This window comes from Ylistrum balloti, unplaced genomic scaffold, assembly GCF_031769215.1.
Source record: "Ylistrum balloti isolate Yb309-2 unplaced genomic scaffold, AGI_CSIRO_Ybal_v1 Utg370196, whole genome shotgun sequence".
Lineage (NCBI taxonomy): Eukaryota > Metazoa > Mollusca > Bivalvia > Pectinida > Pectinidae > Ylistrum > Ylistrum balloti.
In genome coordinates, this window is record NW_026782173.1 from 1,263,843 (window position 1) to 1,286,575 (window position 22,733).

The 22,733-nt window shown below is 36.6% G+C and overlaps 1 protein-coding gene across 1 annotated transcript in view; it reads right to left on the reverse strand.

Moving 5' to 3' along the window:
* Positions 1–21,889, reverse strand: part of LOC132551368 (netrin receptor UNC5C-like) — an 80,744-nt gene extending 58,855 nt beyond the window's left edge. Inside the window, exon 1 of the mRNA XM_060215506.1 lies at positions 21,790–21,889. Within this exon, the coding sequence (XP_060071489.1) occupies positions 21,790–21,889 (100 nt within the window). The remainder of the gene's footprint in view (positions 1–21,789) is intronic.
* Between the last annotated feature and the right edge of the window lie 844 nt (positions 21,890–22,733).

Consider the following 22,733-nt stretch of genomic DNA (forward strand, 5'->3'; position numbering starts at 1 on the left):
ACATGTGAGGATGGTGTACATGTATTTGTGAACTAGGAGCATAATGCCTTCACTGGTTATTATCAGTTTGGCAGTTATGTCATAATTTAGTCTGTCACTGCCCTGGCTTTACCACAGAGTGTTTTGTTAACAGTTTGTACCATACTAACTGATAAAGTTGTAATTTCAGCCATGAGTGGGCCTGACATAAGACTTCAGCTTAATGACTTGGAGTAGATGAAGAGGTTAGGGTCCCTGCTAGATAATGTGACATCCTAGAACAAGACATTTCTATCATATTCATCTACAGTAATCTTCCATTTCTATCCCTTCTGAACTCTGAAAATTGTTTCCTATCTATTAACCACGAGATACATGTATCGTTTGAACCCTAAAAAGGTTTCTCCATTCCTCAGATCCATCAACATCGTTAACTCAATCTACAATCTGCACTCGACTGCCCCTGTTAACCGGCTCCTTTGTATCTAAACAGAATTATCTATATCCTTTTCCAGTTTTGATGTTTCCTCAGGAAAACGGAGACATGTAACAAAATACAAAAATAATCGATCATTGCAACAAGAAATATAAAAAAGACAAATCTGTCACTACTAGAGGAATTTATTGAATAATAATGATATTTACATCAAAGTCATTTCTTCTACTGAAACATGTTGGCCTTGCCCTGAAATCCGTTTTATTCCACCAATTCATGAGAGTAAAACATCTGTTGGCATATGATAATTCCAGACAAAGCGGACATTTAATCAAACAGTAACACACAATTCTACCAATTTGATATCCCAATAAGTTGTTCCTTATTCTGCAGATCTCCAGGGGAGAAAATGGCAAGCCAGTAATTACATATCGTGCTGCAGCAGAATGATCGTCGCCCTCAATAATTGTATATTGAGCCTTAGATCCATGTTGCTATGGTCAAATTGATAGTTTCCATGCCGACACTGACCACCAATGTAACAATGTACCACCCTAAGTGCAGAAATAGACTTATCTTTTGTCAGACTGACATAAAACACAAAATGGCAGACGTAGAAAAACACATGGGGCTAGCACCTTACCGTTCTCACCTTGTCAATACTGACACTTGTCCGTTAACACTTCCTGTTTTCAGGGAAACCAAACCCCCATCTATAACTGCTTCTGCATGGCTCATGCATTCTTACTCATTCATACAAATAGCTTATTATATACCAAAATAGTCACACACAATATCTCTCCTCCTCCCCCCTTACCTGTCAAGTTTTGAGCTGGTGGAGGGAAATATCCAGGGTTACAAGTCAAATATATATAGTTTGTCATTTTTTAACAAATTTTAATGTCACTTTGCACAATTAAGCTTTTAAATAACTTATGATAGTCAAGGCGTCTCTTTAATTTATCTGTATTGTACAAAAACAAAGGCTGGAGACATGATGGCAGTGTAATATGTCAAATAAAACCCACTTGTTTTCTCTAATCCATTATTGTTTTTATAGCTAAACATTCCTACACGACAAAATTAGCCATGTCCCCATGCCCGAACACAATTCACAAAAATATGCCTGAATGAATTGTAAACATTCTGATAAAGTAGCCTGATAATGTTTCATGCATGATTTACCAGACTTAACTGGACAGATTTGACTCAACATTTCTTCCAAATGTTTTTCTTCTTGTGGTCCAGGCCAAACCAGAAAAAAAATCATTTTAAGCAAGAAGGACAATAATTGTGTATTATTGAGGGCACTTCGAGACAGACGGGAGGCTAGGAGATTAGTAGTCTCAAACACAATGCGTTTATCTCCACCGTCATCTAGTCCAATTGGCCGTAATCTGATTAGCATGCATAACTCCTTGTCCAAGTAAACTTTCATCTAAATATTTGTATTCCTTTCCAGTCATGTTAGACGCTTACACAGTGCTACAATACTGGTCTTAGAGGATGGAGCACGTGTCACTGTTTTTCACACTGCAATTAACGCAGCATGCTTGGCAGATATGCACAAAAGATGCATCTCTTGCACTTGCAGGAATTAAATACAAGGTACAAGCCAAAAGAGGACTTGCTTCATGTCAGATTGTATGGTTTCAGTTGTTTCTACAACAAAATACTGTCTTAAATACACACTAAGGCATGACATTATTTGCAAAATGCATCAGAAATAAATAGCACTTGAAACCTGGTGTTGCGTGACTTCCCCATGATTACACAACACTGCTCTTCAAGAAGATGGACCTTTGTTTATTTTTCTGACAAAAAGTAGAGACATCTGATACGATTTCAAGGCGATCATCTACTAGTTTGATTCTTTTAGCCTCTTGAAACTATTTAATCATATTGACATGAAATACATCATGAGCCTTTTAAGAAACAGTTTTAAAGAAAATCCAATCATTTTGATTTATGAATTAAATATTTCATTGTAAAGTAATACGGAGAGTTACGTTCAAGTATTTGTGAATGAGCCTCAGGGAATCAACCACACAACAATACAGGTGTACAGTAAGAGGGGCTACAGTTTCAACTGTGGAGCAAGTGCCTTGTGTCGTGGAAAGTGATAGGCCACACTTTATTTCTGAATGATAGAAGGCAGACAAGCTTTAGGGTGAACTCTGTGAGAGTATTCCAGATGTTCCTTAATGTATATACACAAATTATTATGTTTTTTAAAATGATCCAAACCTTAAGCTATGCAATACCATACCAAGTTGTCTGACCTATATATACCTATACAAACATACATGTTATTTGTACCTACCTGTAGGCACTAGTTTAAAGTTCACACACTGTTTTATTGCCCAATCTTTTGTATGCTTTCTTACTCAAGTAATCTAAATATTATATGGTCACATTTTAAGGACTCTTATTTACCTTAAATACAAAACTTTCATTTCTATTCCACTTCTAGTGCAATGACCTTTTGACTTGAATGGATATTATAACTTAAGAAATTGAAACATCAATTAAATACAAATGTCCAGACCCCTGGTAAACACAGCATTCACTTGATTGATTTTATTTTTCAAAGTAAGAAAATTAACTGTTGAAAATTGACTTTAATTGTGTGCCTACTGACCCTTACCTGCCCAATAAACCTATATACCTGGATGATTTTAAAACTGACTTGGTGTGGTCTGCTGACTGACCCTTACCTGGCTGGTACACCTGTGAACCTGAATAATTTTAAAGGTACACATTTCGATTACATCCTACAAACATGAATCTTTTGATGTTCACTGTCCCTAAGTAAATGTTCAATATTTGAAAATTAGCATGGACACAAGGAATTATCCCAAATGGCCAAATATACACATGATCAACATGTTTTCCTAGCGGACTTCTTGACATCAATATGCCCGTACAGGTCATTTTGGAAATCTTTATATTTAAAGGTAAAAATTGATTTGCCTATTTTTTTTTCTCTTCTACCACGTAAAGATTTTACAATAAATACTTTGACTTGGATAAGTTATTGACCTTCATTCTAATTGACAGGTCTTACATAAACATAATGGATCTGCTTAATGACATGCAACATGTTATTAATTTATCATAACAGATCAAGATTTTTATTTTCCCCAAGTATTATATACAGAATTAACTGCCGCTGATACACGTAGAATAAATGGCCACTACCGGGTGATTGATTGCGCCAACAATGCTGGAAATTTTATACATCCATTCACCATAATTTAGCCATGTTTTCAACGCTTTCGGCTTTGTTGCCAATGGTTAAATTGTATTGTCCACAGATGAGTGTTGACATCAAATGAATTGAATACACCAGGGATAAATGGATCTGAACATTACTTCTCCATTTTATATCCTGCCACTGTTATTACATACAGGGTGTCTATTTGACCCGCAAGCTTTCCCTACTAAACTCGACACCAGTAGGCCCTAAACCAAAGCTTGCTTTCTTTGATCTTCCACAGGTGAGCAGGTTGGAAACCCTGAAGTGTCAGCAGGGAAGAGACAGGTCATCGGAAGCTTAGCATTTTATGAGGAGCAGGAAGGATGTCACAAAAACCATAAAATTGTCTTATGAAAATAGAAAGCCATCGAGTCTGATTAAAACTCCAGCAGGCAGACATGAAAACTCTTGAGTGTGAAGCACCAATTGACAAGTGTCTGTAACATTAGGTCAGAGATCACAAGTAGTCAAGGTCAGGAGGAGTGTTGTGGATGGTTAGGGAGGGAAGGATTATCACTACGGGGGAGGGATGATCACTACGGGAATGTCAAGTGAACCATGAGAATATCCTGTGGACAGGTTGCTTGTATGAGGAAGGTGCAGAATTTGTTATTTCCTTTGGTTTTGGGTCCGAGACAGCTGCCTGCCTCATGGAAGTGCCTGCAGTAGAGGTAGTCCTGATTTATGTCCCTCCTCACAAGTCACCAGTGCACACTGTTCAGGAGCAAAGCGTGAAATTTAACGATTTCCCCTGTAATCCTGTTGTGCTATATGGGCTTTTATGCACTGTCAGATTAATCACACTGACAGTGGTCACACCCCTTCACACTTGTACATCTCTCTAAGTGTTCACTTGTCTCCTTGACCCTCCCTAGAGCCCCCTATCACAATGCTGCCCAGCTGGCTCAAGTCTCTCACATCCTTTTTCAAAATTTATGAAAACAAAACCTCCTTACATCATGTATCCTGGTGCCAATCCTTGGAAAATCTTTTATCTTTGTGATTAAGGTAAAATCAACCTCTTCCGTCCCACAATACACCCTTTATTGTTGAGCCCCACCCTTGACAGTAGAAGGCAGACCTTAGCCCTCCCAATACACTGATAAACAGAGAGCCTGTCCACCCCATTGATGAAGGCCATGATAACCTACTACCAGTAGTACACTAAGAAGCTCCAGTAGGGGAAAACTTAAAACTCAATGAGGCATGAGACAGCAGGCAAAACACTGGAAAGGGGGGAGCTTTGACCAATGTAACAATATCTCTCTCCCTCTCAGCAGGTGCAGGTCTACCTCAGACCACAATTCCCAGGCCTCTTCCTCCCTGCCGCTAACCTGTTACAGTAAGATCTAGTCTCTCACCAGCTGTCTGTATCAGAGTATCTGTCTGTATCATCAGATAAGGGGAGAAGAGAACAATCCTCCTATCCATAACAGTAAGATAGTCTTCACTAGATTTTAGAAGTGTTTTAGATCAAAAAAGAAAAAAGACCAATTGTTTTAAAATTGAGTGAACGCAGGACTATTTCCTATTTTGTTGCGATACTTTCGTCATTTCCCTTACAATCCTTAGAAAGGAATATTGTACATATCAATGCTATAATTCTACCATTATCACTACTGAAAAGAAAATGATTACCTCCCCTGAAATAAACTGAAAGCAACATAAACCTAACAAATGTCATTTTCCATTGCCACCAAACCCTTCAAGACATTCTTTGTCATTTTTATACAGCAAATATCGCATGAAATATTCATCAAAACGACCGTTTTTTTCTGATAACCAAGTTTTCTAGTAGTTACCATAGTAACAGTAGTTTTGGTGACAAACTTTAGTACTGCTGCGGTCAATACTATCTTCGAGACAGTAAGCCCCTATGTGACTTTAAGAAATAAAGCCTATCCCTTCACAGTGAACGAACAGGATGATCTACAAATAATCCAATAAAGTAAAAATGTCTTGCCAATGGCTATACTGTAATCATTTCTGTACCGAGGGGATGAGGATATGTCAGCCATATTTAATTGAATTAACCCACATTGACATAGCATAGGGATCTACCACCATCTGGCCTTCAGATCCCCCGGTGAAAACATGTACCAGGGTGTGCTTAAGAATGACCTCCCCCTTGTGAAATCATTTCAATTACATATAAAAGTGCCAACACAGTGTCTTTCTACTTTCAAATTCCTTAAGATTTGGGGAGCAAAGGAACCACTCACAAAGTGGTGAAACTAGTCAGCTTCAGGACCACTTTGTAGCTACTCCTTGATGATCCGAGTATAATGAGCAGAAATTATAGTAGATAAGTCATAACAGATGAGAGACAAACATGTTCATAAAGCACTCTTTTAAATATATTCATCTGAAATTACTCACAGAAGGAAAATGTCAGTTAAATGATTTAAATATGATGCTCCCAAGGTCTTGCTCATCACTTAATTTGTCAAGAATGTAAAATGACTAAGGCAGGTGTGTTCTCGGTTACTGAACAAGTTAACACCGTAAACAGTACATGGAGTTTATCAGTAACTTATGTCTAGGTCTAAATGGATTTTAATTGAACAACATGTATCATGGTGGTCAGTTTTGACCTTTAATTGACTTCTGTTGACCGTCTGTTGGGCATTATTTCCAAAGCTCTGGTACCAAATGAGCCTGCATTAACCAGACTGACAGACTAATTGCTATCAGATTGAATGAGAAATGGAATATTTGAACATGACCTTAAATACGTTCTGCATTTCACTGGTATATCTAGGACAAAATCTCCACATTGTCTGATCTCAGTAGAAAATTCTACACCAGGTCAGCTTAGTTTACATTTTATTTCAGAGTAACTAAACCAAGTCTCTGGTCACTTGATCAAAATGATTGGTCAGCTGGTCAGTGGCTAGTCCAATACCACAGCTATCAGGGGGAGTAGATGAAAAGTTGATTGATGGTTTTCTTGTAAAGCCTGATCATGAACCATGATAAGATACATACAGTAATATGTTTGCCCAGCTTTGATCAGGGTATATCATTCTTATCTGCATAATATATGCTCCCAGCTAGCTGTTGTCCACAGAAATGTCCACCACACTACTCACCATGACCGATAGTCACTTACTCTCTTAACTGGTCACAAAATCTCTTCCTCACAACTGTCAGTCAACAACAAAATCTGGACAAACAATACCTAACCCTCACCTTATCAAATGATAAAACGCTGAAGCTATAAATTCTTTCTGTGTCTCATCCAAGTTCACCATTTGTACATAGCCTAAATCTCTCAAGACAATCTTATCTACCCATTTTCTCACTGATCAAAACTTTCACAAAAACTTCGGGCAAATATATTACTGAAATGACACCATAACTCACTAACTGGAAACAGCAAAGAACGCTAATTAACTCCAAAATGGCATTCTACAAGCAATCATGTCTGTACAGGAATGAGTAACATTAATTCTCCAGTACATCTGTTCTCCTCCACAACAAGACTTTCCCAGTCCCGTCCTGTAACTCTTGCACTTCTTGCTGTTACACCTTGTTAGTACATGTTTGTATAATGTAGGAAAATATTTGAAAACACAACTTTTCTGACAGTTGGAAATGAGCGCGGTATGGAGTCCGCTATCTGTAGAAGGCTAACACAGCTATACTCCATGCTTACAGCCTGGTTGGTTTGTTGATAGTACAAACAAGACAAGCCACTTTGAAATCTGCAGAAACTATATCAAATCTATTACTGATGTCTAAACTAAGATCTTAAAATAGGCAACTGTAACAAAAACTAATTAAACTTTTACATTCCATATTTTTTTTCAAATGAAACAACAATACCAGTAAAATTGTTAGAATTATAATCCTAACAGATGTTGTTTGCCTCTTTGTATACTTGTGGACAAATTTGGGATTCAATAGGTGGGTTAGGGAAGGGGATTTGATGTGCCTACAGGTCCACTTTGTAGATTTAGATCTAAACACAGGAAAACAAGCAGGTAAACAGCTCGGATAAGACCCAAGAAAGCTTCAGATTGTTAGGTTCTCCCAAGGACACTTAGAATGTATAAACAGACACAGCAATCCCTCCGCCCAGTCTCCTAACACAAAAACATGGCCACTGACATTTGGCATATTTTGATTTTCTATGTACAGCTATTGAGTGATCCCATTTCAAAATAGCCATAAAATGTAATGACCAGAATTTTGTTTGGCCATGTGTTGCTGACCAATGAGCTATTAGACCAGCATCGGTCAGCAGTGGTTACCATAAACACCCAATAGAGACTTGAACCACATCTGTAGGCAGTTTCATCCATCCACACACTAGGACATTATAGCCATTGAGATGATAAGCTAATTAAGTCTGCCATTCTATTTATCATCAAAAATTGCGGGATTTTACAAACAATAGAATATTTTCTACCTATATTCTTGCCAATTTTAAAAGTACACTCTAAATATAGTGTGCTTTCCAGACGTGTGAAGTAATAGTACATATTTCATGTGATTAACACAAAACCAATTTAGGCATTCTAGATATTGCTTCCATGCTGCTTCCAGATTGATGTACACACCGATACTGTATATAGTATATAAAGTAGAAATATGTGAAATGATCTGCCTCCAGAAAATTCTATTAGAATCTGACCTACTGTAATGAGAATTAATTAGCTGGAATATGCTGTTCAAAGGTTGTTGTTGTGCATGGTTATCAAACAAAGTCATTCTGGGTCAACTAACAAATCAATGTGCTAGCCCAAGTGCATGAAATTGCCTAAACTGTTTGAAACCTTAGGGTAATATCCCTGTGCACGCAGAATTGCCATGTAATTTCTATGGAGTGTGATAACTAACAAAGCCGCCTGTAACAAAAACATGTTATTGGTCATACAGCATGTCAAATGTGATCTACCCAAGAACCATAAAAATAAAGCTTTGAAACAGGGACTAAAGCTGCGCATTTAGAGGGTACATTAGTGACGATAAAAAGATTGTGAAACAGCAATGAGAGGGGATGATAGTGAGAGGGGACAGCCAAACAGCTAGTGGTGTGAGGGCATGATGGTGTGGGGACAGCCAAACAACTAGTGGTGTGAGGGCATGATGGTGAGGGTACAGTCAAACAGCTAGTGGTGTGAGGGTACAATGGTGATGGACAGTCAAACAGCTAGTGGTGTGAGGGCATGATGGTGAAGGTACAGTCAAACAGCTTGGTGTGAGGGCACAATGGTGAGGGACAGTCAAACAGCTAGTGGTGTGAGGGCACAATGGTGAGAGACAGTCAAACAGCTAGTGGTGTGAGGGCATGATAGTGAGAGGGGACAGTCAAACAGCTAGCACTGAGAGGGCATGATAGTGAGAACAGTCAAACAGCTAGCAATGAGAAGGAGAGGTGTTACCTGATATACAGGATATACTCTACGTTTATTACCTTGAACTTTTAAAACCAATCAGCAAAATACTACCGATCTCTTTGATGTTATCCACTGACTTTTTCCTCCAATATTACTGCATTGACTTTCAAAACAAGCTCCAATTTCTAATTCATCATCACTAAACATCTTTATTGGATTCTCAAAAACTGACATCAAGAGAACTTTAAAGCTCACCATAAACCTCTTCCTAAATGAATTTATCTCTCAATCAATGAAAAAATGAAACTCAAAAAGCACAAAATTCAATTTATTTCAAGCTCTGAAATGATTTAGATGGTCACATGACCCCTGTAAAATTGTAGCTGTCTGCAGGTGTTTGTTTCTTTACATTGAGTGTAAACAAATTGATTAAGCTGGTTTTAAAAGTGATGTGGCCATGGCAGAGGAACAGTAACAACTGCTAGGGCCAGTAATTGACTCTGTAATTTGAGCTTGAATGGCATCATTGATTCCAGTGTGTCACTCTAAACTGCATGACAATTCTGACCACTCCACCGTACACAGAATAAATACTCTCTGACCACTACTGCCTGACCACAAAACAAGGACCAGCAGGGCTTCTTCCCGCCCAGAAATACAGCCAACTGTGGCTGTTTACCCAACTGTGTTATACAGCCAACAACCAGAATTCTTATGTTATATTGTAACAATGATAACAGGATAATGAAACAAAATAAGGACTGGAATGAATTATGTACAGCTTCAATATAACTGATCATCAAGTTCTATTAGTAGAGTTTCTAATGTACTGAGGTAGTGAAGAAATTGTCACTACATATATAACTGTCTGGGATTGAAATTAGCTGGACATGAAGCAGAGTGGTGGTCAACACTGAATGAATCCAGACAACAGTCAAACTGGACACACATCTAGCTGGTCAAGCAGGAGGCTAACAAAGCTGGACAGATGACCATGTCATTGGCCCAGAACCTTACAAGCATGCTCTTCCTCTATATGGAGAAACTGTGCCACCCCTGGTGTACCAGACTGTACACCCTAAGTTGTATCGCCTATGGTTGGACACACTTCATCGATGTAAATCACTTTGTTCATTATTCCAGAAGTGCCTTGTGTTGATCAATTGATCACAGTTTTGATACATAACAGTATGTTAGAACAACAGTCCAAAGGTTCGATATGATAATCAGCACAACCAAGACTTCATGTCTCCAATTTAACAAACATATGCGTGAAAAAACCAGTTCACTATGCCAACTGTTTACAATTTCTTACACACCTATTTGATCTACAAAAATGGTCTTGTATAAAAACGCAGCAGTTTATGTCGGTTCTTTCTTCTGTGTTTGTATAACTACAGTGCATTCTACAAATATATGAGAGAACCTGACTTTTAACGTTCAATGCACAGACGTCTAGTAAATACCCACTTAACGCCAACTTTATCGGTTTTAATCAAAAATCACTTTGCATGGACAGGAGAACACCTGATTTCACGACATGTTGGCATTCATTAAGTCATGGTGATGGATGCTTTTACAATAAACAACCATCATTCACACAACCAACCCACAAAACACCCAATTCTAAGATGGTGTTTTCAATTATTTGCTTTGATAGCCTTTTTTTGCTAATATAGAAATGCGACAGGACACAAAACAATCAGGCCAATTTAACTAAAACTCTTTCTTCACTGTCCTCAATTGAGAAATGGACTGAACTGATCTTGTCAATTGGTTTAGTTTAAATAGGTTGTGAGGGTGGATGCCTTTCTGTATCCCCCGGAATGTTGAACTTCACTATAACACCAATAGTTCATTTTACATGATCCACTAAAAACCTCCCAAGTACATGTGGACCTGCATTGTGCATCTGAATGAATAATCCCATCATTTTAAGATAATTGTATTTTTAATCAAGCAAACGAAAACACAATGCATTCATAGAAGCAAATCGCCCATGACTTGATGAAGGACAAAGACGGATGAAGGTCCCCCTCCCTCACCATTAACGACAATTGATAAATATGGTGACAATTTTGGTTTATAATTAAATTATTTATTGTGTGCACGTGAGATCATGCCGAAGGCAGAAAGACAAGAGAAGCAATGGTCTACTCAAGACGCTCGCCCACACCAGCAGCAGGCTGGTGACGCTCAGGCCAAACGAAGGAAATGAGATAGAATTAATTCTCATTATTGGTTGGTCACGAATAATAGTACTCATAACAAAATTCTCGTAACCAGTTTCACCCAAGGCTTCTGACAATAGCCGATTACAACATGAGCCTGATGACATAACAATCTGTAAGGATTCTGATTACCAGTATATATCCGGAGTTACTAAGTCTATTGTTTTTCTTCACATTTAAATTGCTATTACAGCCATAAGTTTAAACTTGGGAGTTAAAATTTCCCGTGATGAGAGTCTTGATCACATTATCCCCCCTGCTGACAAATGTATGAGAGAGCAAAAAACTGCTAATTAAAACTTTTAAAAGACCCAATTAATTTCATATTCCAACAAACAAAGTCATAATTTTATCAAATCTGAATTTGAATTTGCTTTCCATCTTAGATCTGAATTTAGATTAGAAAACAAATAAATGAATAAAGAAAGAATCTAAAAGAATATTTTTCACCCCAAGATGTGTTCGTACAACCCAACCTGCTCCCTTTTCATCACCATGACTTGTTCCCTATCCTCTACATTATCATAATGTGTTCCTCTAACATCCCCATGACATGTTCCCTTCTACAATACCACAATATGTCCCATATTGATCTGTTCCCTCACACACCACTTTTTTTATCTATGTGACTTGTTGGCCACTATTTTGCATAATACATGTTTTTTTCATGTACAGGATAATTTCAAATATTATCAAACAGAAGCTACTTCGTTCGCTAGTCAAGGTCATGGCTAGCGTTGGCATCATTTCTCAAATTTTACTTGTAAACTCATCTACGCCTCCAGACCTCCTAAAAATTGAAAATTGAGCAATTTTACATAAGAAAACTTGGATCATCCACAAAAACATTATCTTCAATATCTTTTACCTCATAAAGTTTGAAAAGCAACAGACTTTATCCGTAAATTTCATAAGGTCGACATCACTGGCAACGTAATACTTACTTAATAGTTGTGCTGAAGGTAACAGCCCAACAAACACCTGCTTTCATCTGCATTTTCAAATACTCCACAAAATATAAATGTCAAAACTGTGGTATAAATTGAAAAATAATAGTCGCACTAATAAACAGTAATTGTGAGATTTGGGCAAATCAAATGTCTTATTGATAACGGCACCAGATAAAATTACCTGGCTAAGTGATAATGTAAGAAAGCAGAGGTCACCAAGAATGCACCCTTGGGGAAACCTGATCAGAAAATGTGTACTGCATTTATGCAACAAGCATTCATTATATACAATCAGCAAGATAGCACAAACTAGCCATGTGGAGAGGGGGTGATGGGATCACATCCCAACAAGTAACAGAACTCCACCTCAAAGGGCAAAGGAAAAGGGCCCAGGGTCCAGAAGGGACTTACTAATAAGCCCCTGGGGTCCAATATTAGGAAAATCCTATTCAAGCCTCGACATTGATGAAGGATTTGGTGCCTCCCGTTTCTCTGTAGTTCAGGGCCCATTTATTTCACTGGTAAAGCAGTTTTTCTGGGTCTCTGACAACATCAAACACATTTGTCTGCTCGGTTACTGATTTTTATACATATGCTTGTATATTTATCTATCACAACTAATTCTTTCTTGTATGAAATACTTATCTTGTATAACAATAAACAAAATATTATCCAAATGTTACAAGTTGTAAACCAAGTTCATAATCAGGTTTGGCTAATGTCATATTTGCAGCATTTTTTCCATTTTTACTTGTTTGTTATGTGGTAAATGTACATTATTATGACACAAGCTACACATAAACAGCCATAGTCTGCAATGTGATATGCACAAGACATCAGAAAAATATACCCATCACTTTACTGGTTTCAATGGGATAACACCAATAGCCCAGACTCATTCCTTTATACACATTTGTACACTAATTTTCATCTTACCAAATGTTCTGTTTCTATTTACTTTCCTTTCTAAAAGTCTTCATCAGACATGATCACTTCGGATGCATTAGGCCACAGGAAGAGCTCTTACAGATATGGTAGATATGGAGTCCAGCACCTGCTTAATCTGGCTTGTGATGAATTGATTATAAGTGCAGTCTATTTAATTCAATTATGTACATAGCCATTTAGCTGGTTGACAAGTTTACCTTTCTCTATAAACAGTGAGTTTACTTTTAGTCAAACAGCTTTCCCAGCCCCTTACTTCCCTCGTCAAATCAATATTTACCAAACGCTTTATCAAATCAATCTTTTTACTGTAAATTTCACCACATTTTTCACTTCCTCAGGAGGTATAAAACATTAAGATTTTTTCTGCTCATTTATACTTGACTATCCTGATGAAAGATCTGGTTTGATCTTACTTTTCTTGCCTAAGGAAGCAATTCAAAGAATCAGCTGGAATGCAACATAAGAGATCTAATTTCTTTTCCTGCAGAATAATTCTGCTTTTTATGCTCATTACATAACCCTAAACCAACTAATCCCCAAACATCTAGGTGACATTGCTAAGAAGTAAAGCATTCCAGGGATTTAGATCAATGATTGGGAAATCTATACCATGAAGACTCCTCTAAAACAATTTGAAATATATCTATTATGTCTTTGAAATTTTAAACTTGGAAATTAAAAACCAAAAGATAAATATTAATCTCAAAGGATTTAGAGACAGGTGAAGCCAGGATATTTTCAGAATCCTGTTTTAATGGTGTTATTTTATAATATACAAGTAAATCAGCCAAGTCATTCAAATTGCAACAGTATTGAATCGACTTAGGCATTATGTGTTTCCTTTGTCAGTATGGCCAAAAACTGTCATTGTCATTTTTTAAATGATACTGAAATGGTGTAACCTTAGCCATTGTGGGCATTGAGAAGGACATAAAGATTGTCTACAACACATAAAACTCAACTAAGGCTGTTCACATTTTATAGGGAAACACCAACACCCTGTGTGTATCGCTAACGACGAACACCTGCACGACGTTTGTACACTGTTGAGGACATTGTTGATCACAGTGCGAGTCCCCCTTTAACAGGACTATTGAGTGAGCACAACCAGGTGACAGCAACGTTTTAGGTGCTCTTTGGAATCTCGGCAACTCTGCTCGAGCTACCTAGCTTTTACCTGGACAGGTTTTGCCTGCATGCTCAGGTATGCAGATTTAAACGTCTTATCTTTAACTTACAATCAGTGCCTCATTTTCCTCCAGCCATGTTAACATCCCGTATTATCACAATTAATTACAGATACTTTACTACTGAACTTTCACCCCTTGTACCACTATACCTAACACTAATAACCTCCCATCTCTCCTACCTGCAACTCTGACAGGTTCAACCCCTACTTCTTGGTCGTTATCCCTCACCACTAACCCTTACACTAAACCCGCCTACACCCTATCTAATATCAACCCCTACTTCTTGGTCTTTACCCCTCACCACTAACCCTTACACTAAACCCGCCTACACCCTATCTAATATCAACCCCTACTTCTTGGTCTTTACCCCTCACCACTAACCCTTACACTAAACCCGCCTACACCCTATCTAATATCAACCCCTACTTCTTGGTCTTTACCCCTCACCACTAACCCTTACACTAAACCCGCCTACACCCTATCTAATATCGACCCCTACTTCTTGGTCTTTACCCCTCACCACTAACCCTTACACTAAACTTGCCTACACCCTATCTGCTATCCTCGGGTATCCTCTATCCTCTCTCCCTAAAAAACATATGAAACCACCTTCCACATAATGACAGCTGTACACCTGAAGTTACTATCCAGTAAGCATGTTCCCCAGATGGTGCCCTTTTGCTAGACATGAAAAGTACATCAAAGGTAAATTGCTGAACTTTTTCCAAAACTTTCCAACTTTTCAATTTCAGGGAAGGCACATTAAAGTATAAAACCATTATTGAAGTATAGGATGGACTACAGAGTTATCACATTAAAATGTTTCTCTGTCTTCAACCACAACAATAATTCTGTATTCTTTTTCAATTAACAGGAAAGCACTGACACTACACAACAGTAATACTGGATTGTGGTCTGGATATTCTTGTCCACTTACTGACCAACAGTAGGTCTGATAGACAGATTTAGAAGTCAGTTATTTTATCATTATGACATACAAAATCAGCCCAGTTGTCCACCATACTCTACTTATAGCACTGTTTACTCTAGTTTTTGAGCAGAGCAAAGAGGATTGTGTTGAAATATCCAACATCAAACAAACCGCGTAGATATTGACAAGTTAGATTGAACATATATAGGCCTATATACAACTTAAGGCTTATATAACTTAACGTGTGGCAGAAAAAGTGAACTTTGAGTAAAGGCTGTTATGTTCTCCCTATAATAAAGTTATACAAAGTCAACATCACGATCAAAAGGCCTCCCTCATATAGTAAACCATCACACATCATAGCTCAGGCAGAAAATTATGCACTTATGTATGCAAAATTGGTTAGAAATTCTCTACGACTTTGAAAAACGGTGATAAAAGATGGCAAACCAACGGAACACAGAACACTGACAAAAGAAGAGTCATCCTTTAAAGTTATAACACAGTATCATAAGTTTTCCAAGGGATAACGCAAAGCAATTATCAACAAGGACTACCATACATCAACTTTAATAGGTTTATATAAACTGACGGCAAGCTAATGTCTATATAATAACACAATATAGGAAATTTTAATTGTAAATGTTCTGAAGAAGCAGACGTTTATTTGACCAGCCCAACACTTAATAAGGACATTTTCTTTATAATATTACATCTGACAAATTTTGTGAATGGAAAAATAACCACAATGTTTGACCCTGAAGATTAATATAAAGATTTCTAGACTATGAAATCAAGATGAAGATATCCTAGCTGTATGTAAATGGCTGAATATTTGGAAGGAGCACGGCTAAGTCTAAAGATACCAGTCTATTTTTTCATTAGGTAGGAATATACCAGACAAATTATATAAGGAAAATCTTTCATATGTAATGTGTAAGGACCGAGTAGCATTCAATTATAAAGGATGTATCACCCACAACTCTGTACAGAGGATCACCCTGTTAAATGATTTTCCATTCAAACTGTCCCCTCCCAACTCTACAACAATGTAAATGGGTACCTATGATCCTCGGTTATATATAGCATAAGTTAGATATCCTCCAAAATCCAGGTACTGATGGATTAACTAGGGATTTCAATGTGCACACCTGGCATTTACAGCCTAATAAAGCTGAAAAATACTGACAGCAAATATTTTCAGCTGAAAAAATGAATTTGGCTAATTCAACAGAAAAAGAAAAGAAAACACATTTGAACAGTGAAGTTTTCTGCCAGTTACAAGTCATAATATTAATTCTAGTCAGTTTTTTTACTGCATGTTTAGAGAAGTAGAAGTAGACAGCACATTTAACAACTGTTGTGAAGTTTTAAACTTCAGCATTTATACATTGTATTGACATTACAAGCCAGCACCATTTCCAAATCACCATACCAAAATGTCCAACTTGCTTATCTTTGTAGCACACTGTATTTCTAAAATAAAAAGTTTTTAGGGAAATGAGGTGGCACCAACTTTGGGTCTTGTCAGTTTTGTGCCAGGCAAGTGTGGTGTTACAGTAGATTTATGGGGGACCTCAGAAAGTCTCACCTGACAACACTCCCTGATAAAATCATCTCTCCCTCTCACTTCTCGCCCTAAACTGCATTTCCATATGGGCTTTTCTCCTATAAAATGGCCACTGTTGCAGTGCTGGACCTTGACAAAGTGTAACTACTCTGATATTTGATTCCACTGCCTCCATTACGTCCAGTCAGACATAATTATGGAGGCATGGCAGGCATAAGGATACCAACTTACATATATATGTTATATAGATATTCAAAGGTGAGAAAATGTGTGATATTTTTGTACTGGAGCTGGGGTGGGGAAGGCAAGATCTGTCTAGTAGTGTATAAGTTTCATATTTGTTGTTGTAGTTACAAGTAATGTTTTCTTTCCATACTTAAAATAACATACAATGTTTGCATACTTAATCACCAAATTATGATAAAAGAAAAAAAAAAAACAGATTATTTTCAAATTTAATCTTGATATTGAATTCTGTGCCAGAATTTCTCCATTTCTGTTATGTATAGTACTTATTATGCCATTAGAAATTGTTCATTTAACTCTAGACAAATCTGTTGAGAAATAAGGAAAGCATTTCACATAATTGTGTTGTAAACTCCTTACCAACTGTTAAATGACTGTTATATAAAAGTTTGTGGTAAGCATCCACTAAGCACACAAACACCTGATTTTTATTTCTCTCTCCAACCAAAAGTCTGTCAATTACTTGATAATTTATCTGGAGAACAACCCTGGAATGTATGTGTAAACCCACTTTCATTTTGGTTTATCATTTCAAGCTGCTATCACCAAGAGATTATGGAAAGAGGGAGACCCTTCAAACCCCTAAAATCTGCCCACCTGGCCACGTACACCCCAGCCCTTTATCTAAAAGGGTTATCATTATGTTTATGAAATGTTAACTTTACCCCCATAACAACTGCACCTGTCTCCAGGTTAGAAATTCTGAAAAATCTTACTTTCAAGGGCCCATTTATGGTAATTACATTATAAATCACCCAAGTCAAATATAGACATAATAAAAGCTTAGACACTAACTAAATATCAATTTATATCAAGTGGCGTACTAAATATTAGTAAACAAGAGAGGGGCTATATAAATAAAATATTCTATTTGTATGGTAGTAATTTGATGGGGAAAAATTTACTGATTTTTATGCCTGAATATTTTATAAGATTTGCTCTCAACTCAGGAAATAGGGTGTGTAATTCACCAATACACACATAAATAATTCACCTGTCTATAAAACTATAATTTAGACTAATGTTGTACTTAAAAAGAAATTTTGTTTTCAGAGAGTGAGAGGAAAGGACAATCCTTTGTTTCTAGACTGTATATAGAAATTGTTAAGTTATCAAGTGAATTTCAAACGAAACAATAGGAATACCAACATCCATAGATATTTACTACATAAATTAACAGTAAGTTATTCAAAACAATGTTTTTGAACATGAAACATATTATTGGTTATCAGAATGAACTATAAATATGAAGATTGTAAACTGTCCATGAAATTTATTTGAATATACCAATGAAGTGCAGGCAGTTTGTACACACAATATCACCCAAAATCATGTCAGAAAAGATAGTAAATATATGAATTTGTTAGAAAAAATTGTGAAATATCTTCCACTCAAATGATCAGGTGGAAGTTTCACTCTGCATGTAAAAAAAATTCTACCTTAAACTACACAAGTTGGGCCTATCTCAAAAACATCCTTTACTCTAAAACGGTTTCTTTTCATCCAATAGCTTACAAAAATACTCAATCACTGAAAATTTAATCCCTCTACAATCCCTAGCCTTTTGTATTGTAATAGAATGAAACCTACACCGGCGGAAATCAGATTAGGGGAGAAATGGATGTTGATGAGGGATACAGTATAAGTGTTGGAGGGTAGAAAGATCTAGATGATGAGCGCTATTGTAAGGTTAGCACAGTGAAGTAAAATAGATTTTTGTGGAGTTAGCAGAGAGCTGGATGTAGCTAGTGAGCCACAGAGGAATGGGTTTCAGATGCTGAAGGCATACATTTCACATTCTATCATCGAAAAGATCAAGCGGTGCTGCTGACATTGTGTGTGTATCTGTACCAGGTGGGGCGTATCACATCCCCGATATCATCTACCCTATCATCTAAACACACCTGGATGTCCATGTTACTAGTGGGCAGAGTCGAGAGACTTGTGTTAGGTTAATTCTTATGTAATGACAACTGATGACCTTTACCAATGATTCATGCATATTTCAGAAGATTTTCGAAACATTACTGATAATACATGATGACTGTATATGAAATTGTATATAACACTACTATACAGACAATGGTTTACACCCTGTGTAGCGTTATCTAAACGAGGCATGATGAATTCTCACTAATCTTTTCCGGATTACAATTGTGCACCACAGAAAAATGATTAAATTTCATGGCTTCTGTGAACTTTCCATCAAAAAGATTTCCCCATATCAATTTTGTTTTTGAGGAAAGGAAGTGGTATTTTATGGAAGGAATATTATGGGCATCTGTTTAGTACCAGAATAGGACTTAAACAACATAAAGAAGTTCGCTTATATGATAGACACTTAAAAGTTTTTAAAAAATCTTTTATCTAAAAAGTGTTTTATACTGAAATAAGTTCAATGCACTTGAGAGGAGATCATTTTTAACATCAATTTATTTTAAAACAAAAGAATGATTATAAACATTTCATCTTTTTATTCTGTTTGTTCTCAGGATTTTTGCAATATTAATAAGCTTTGCTGCTTTTTTTAGAAGTTTTTACTAATAAAATACAATTTATCTTTTCATTTGATGACTTTTGTGTTATGTTTTTACATCTTTAATTTCTTTTTTTTTTTTTTTCTTTTAGGTTTAGTCGATACCATTACCAACTAAAAATGTCAAAATTGTACAGAATTTAATCTATGAAAAGCACACAATATATGGCTATCAACTCCTATCTATGACATTTTTGTGATAATGCCAGAGAGATGAGGTTATCTTCTCTCTGTTTTCATAATAATATATAGCTAACAGCAATTATAAGCCTATATCAGAATCTTTATCAAACATGTTGTAAAAACAGTCCCACATGTCCCCTGTCAACACAATCATAGAAGTGACAACCAATACGTGTAGTGGTCGGTAAGGACACAAGGGGTGGACAGTCCATCTGACAGGGACCACGCTGACCATATGAAAACGTGGTTAGAACATTGTCTCTAGGCATTAGGTTGCGTAAGGCTTATCAGATCGGCCATTCTTAGGTCATCGGCTTTAATCGCATTACAGGTGAACTGCTCGGCGGGTTAGAGGGGTGCTCCCTCCACCACCTACTGTCATCAAAGAACTCTTCCTAAGGTGACCATAGGTAGCACACGGCACATTAATCACACTCAATTAGTGGTCACTACTGCTATTGTCCAGTTTTATCCGTGGAACATTTGTCAAACAACCTTGTAATATCCAGCAAATTATCGATCGGTAATTGATTTTGGTGTCCAGCAGGCAAAAGACCTTCAAACAATTAGAACAGACTTCGCGCCTAACAATTTTCTTTTTGAATATGGATGGAAATTCTTTCTTTGAAGTAACATTTATCTTCTCTCTCCCCATTAATGTCAAGATTTATAAATAAACATACACATAAAAAGACTGCAATATTCCTGTTCTAGATCGTACTATTCATGAAATCCATTTCGACTTTTCTAAATAGAAATTATAAACTTTCTTCGTGAAAAAAAGAGAATATTTATTTGGATTTTATCTTGCTAACATTCTATGGTTATTGGTTCTAAATCACTTCACAAGTGCGCGTTAAAACGGCTTCACTTTGCGTGTATTTATAAACATGTATACAAACTATTGATTGTCGGTTCGCCACCGACTCGAACTCCCGATTCTTCTCTAAGTGACACCGTTTTAAACAAACGATAAATAATCAATGTACAAATCCAACTTTCTACATTAATCAAATTTCCTAATCTACAAAAAAATAAACTAATTGATGGTTACACAATTAACGGCGAAATATTGAATTTAACATTGAAAATCAATATTATAAATCACAGGGTTTCTTCGGCAGTATATTAGTTTGCTGACGAGAAACATCGATGTTATTGCTTGTATTTGTGATATCAATAGGCTATATAAAGACATGTTCTCGACTTCAACTGCGTGTGCTCTGCAAGCCGCCGTAAGGAACCATCATCGATTTTGCACCTTGAGTAAAAACGTTTCTTAATCACTGAAGTCAGCCTCAGAGTGATACTTCAATAAGCGTTTTAATATACAAATGGCCATCACGAAACTTCCGTCAAGTACCAAAGTTCAAACGGAGAATTAAAATAGTGATTTTTTAAATCCTTACTTAAATAACGATGGTTAATCAACCGTGATTTTAATTGCATGGTGCCCGTGTTGTATTTATTTTATTAGCATCTTCTTTCATAAACATACTAAATACCAAGATGTAGGGAATACATAAAATTAAATAATTCCGTAGTTTCTTGATTTTTCTATCATTTATTAATTGATTTTTAAGCTTTTGAAATGAACAGGTCACTTAGGATGTAGCGGGTTTTTTCCGTCTGCTCAGCCCGTCAGTATTTAATTAATCAATATGATTTTGTATTATTCACATTTTGTTAGATATTTCAAAAAGAGTTTTTTATTATTATTATTCAAATAGAATGACAGAGGTAAGGGATGGGGGTACACTTGCAGAAATAGAGTTCCTCAAATCGATACACTCAGCAGTGTTGAGAGATGATTGAAAGGAATTGTATTACACCTTCTCTGCGGGAAGTAATCGACTAAGAAAACTGAGTGGTTCTTTAGATGAACGCAAAGAGCCCTTATAATATTCTTCACGGCTTAATGTCTCCCCTATGACAAATGTTAAATAAACAAACATAAAAACAAGACAATATTATTGTTTACTTACCTCTACTTTCAGAATGTCCACCATTGACTAGAAAAACAACAGTCAAACACACATTAAAAACAGTCGTTGAAATAAAATCACTTTTCCTTTTAAACTGCATGTTTGCAGATTAAAATTATTAATTTCCAAAAATTGAGTGAATATCATGCCATGAATGTATTATGAATTAAAACACAACAGTTGATGTGTCCGGTATAAGTAATCCACTATATACATAACTGTGTGTTTATATTCCTGATATACTCCCTACGGGCACACTGCGATACACATCCAATCACTTCCACACTTTACAAGTTGGTAGGTGTAAATGCTATTTTTTCACGTTTTCATACTTTTCACATATGCATATCATCAAATCATCAGTATCCACAAAAATAATCCTCTACTTCTCAGTAGTCTCCTCTCCGTGTCGTTTCGGCTATCCGATAGAACTTGCCGGTTCTCTAGCCATGTACTCCAGCCCTGCAATGTGACATTACGGTTATCAATTTCAGTGTGTTGATTTTTCAGAAGGAAGTTTTGAGATCCCCACTAGCAGCTCCGCTCTACTATCGAAACCCTAGTGGTGTGCTTGAAGCGGACAAACTAGCCTGGCGTAACCAACCGTTTAGCACCGAGAAGGCTGGCAAAAACGATAAATCTTTGGAAAAAGGCGGTAAAGCCACGCCTACTTCTCAGATCATTGGTTCGCATTGGCTGGGCGTGTCTTTGTTCATTCATGAGAATTTAGTAATACAGCAGTAGTACGGACTTGTTCGTGTTAGCGTGTATATATTACAGTGTATTCATTTGTAAAACTTCAATTCAATGACTTATCGTTGTGTTAAAATGAGGTAAACAGCTATTAATCAATTTTGATAATTTAAAAGATAACTTGTCGTTGCACATTTTGCATATGATAATATTTTGATTAATTAATTATCCATGACACTAAATTAATTGGT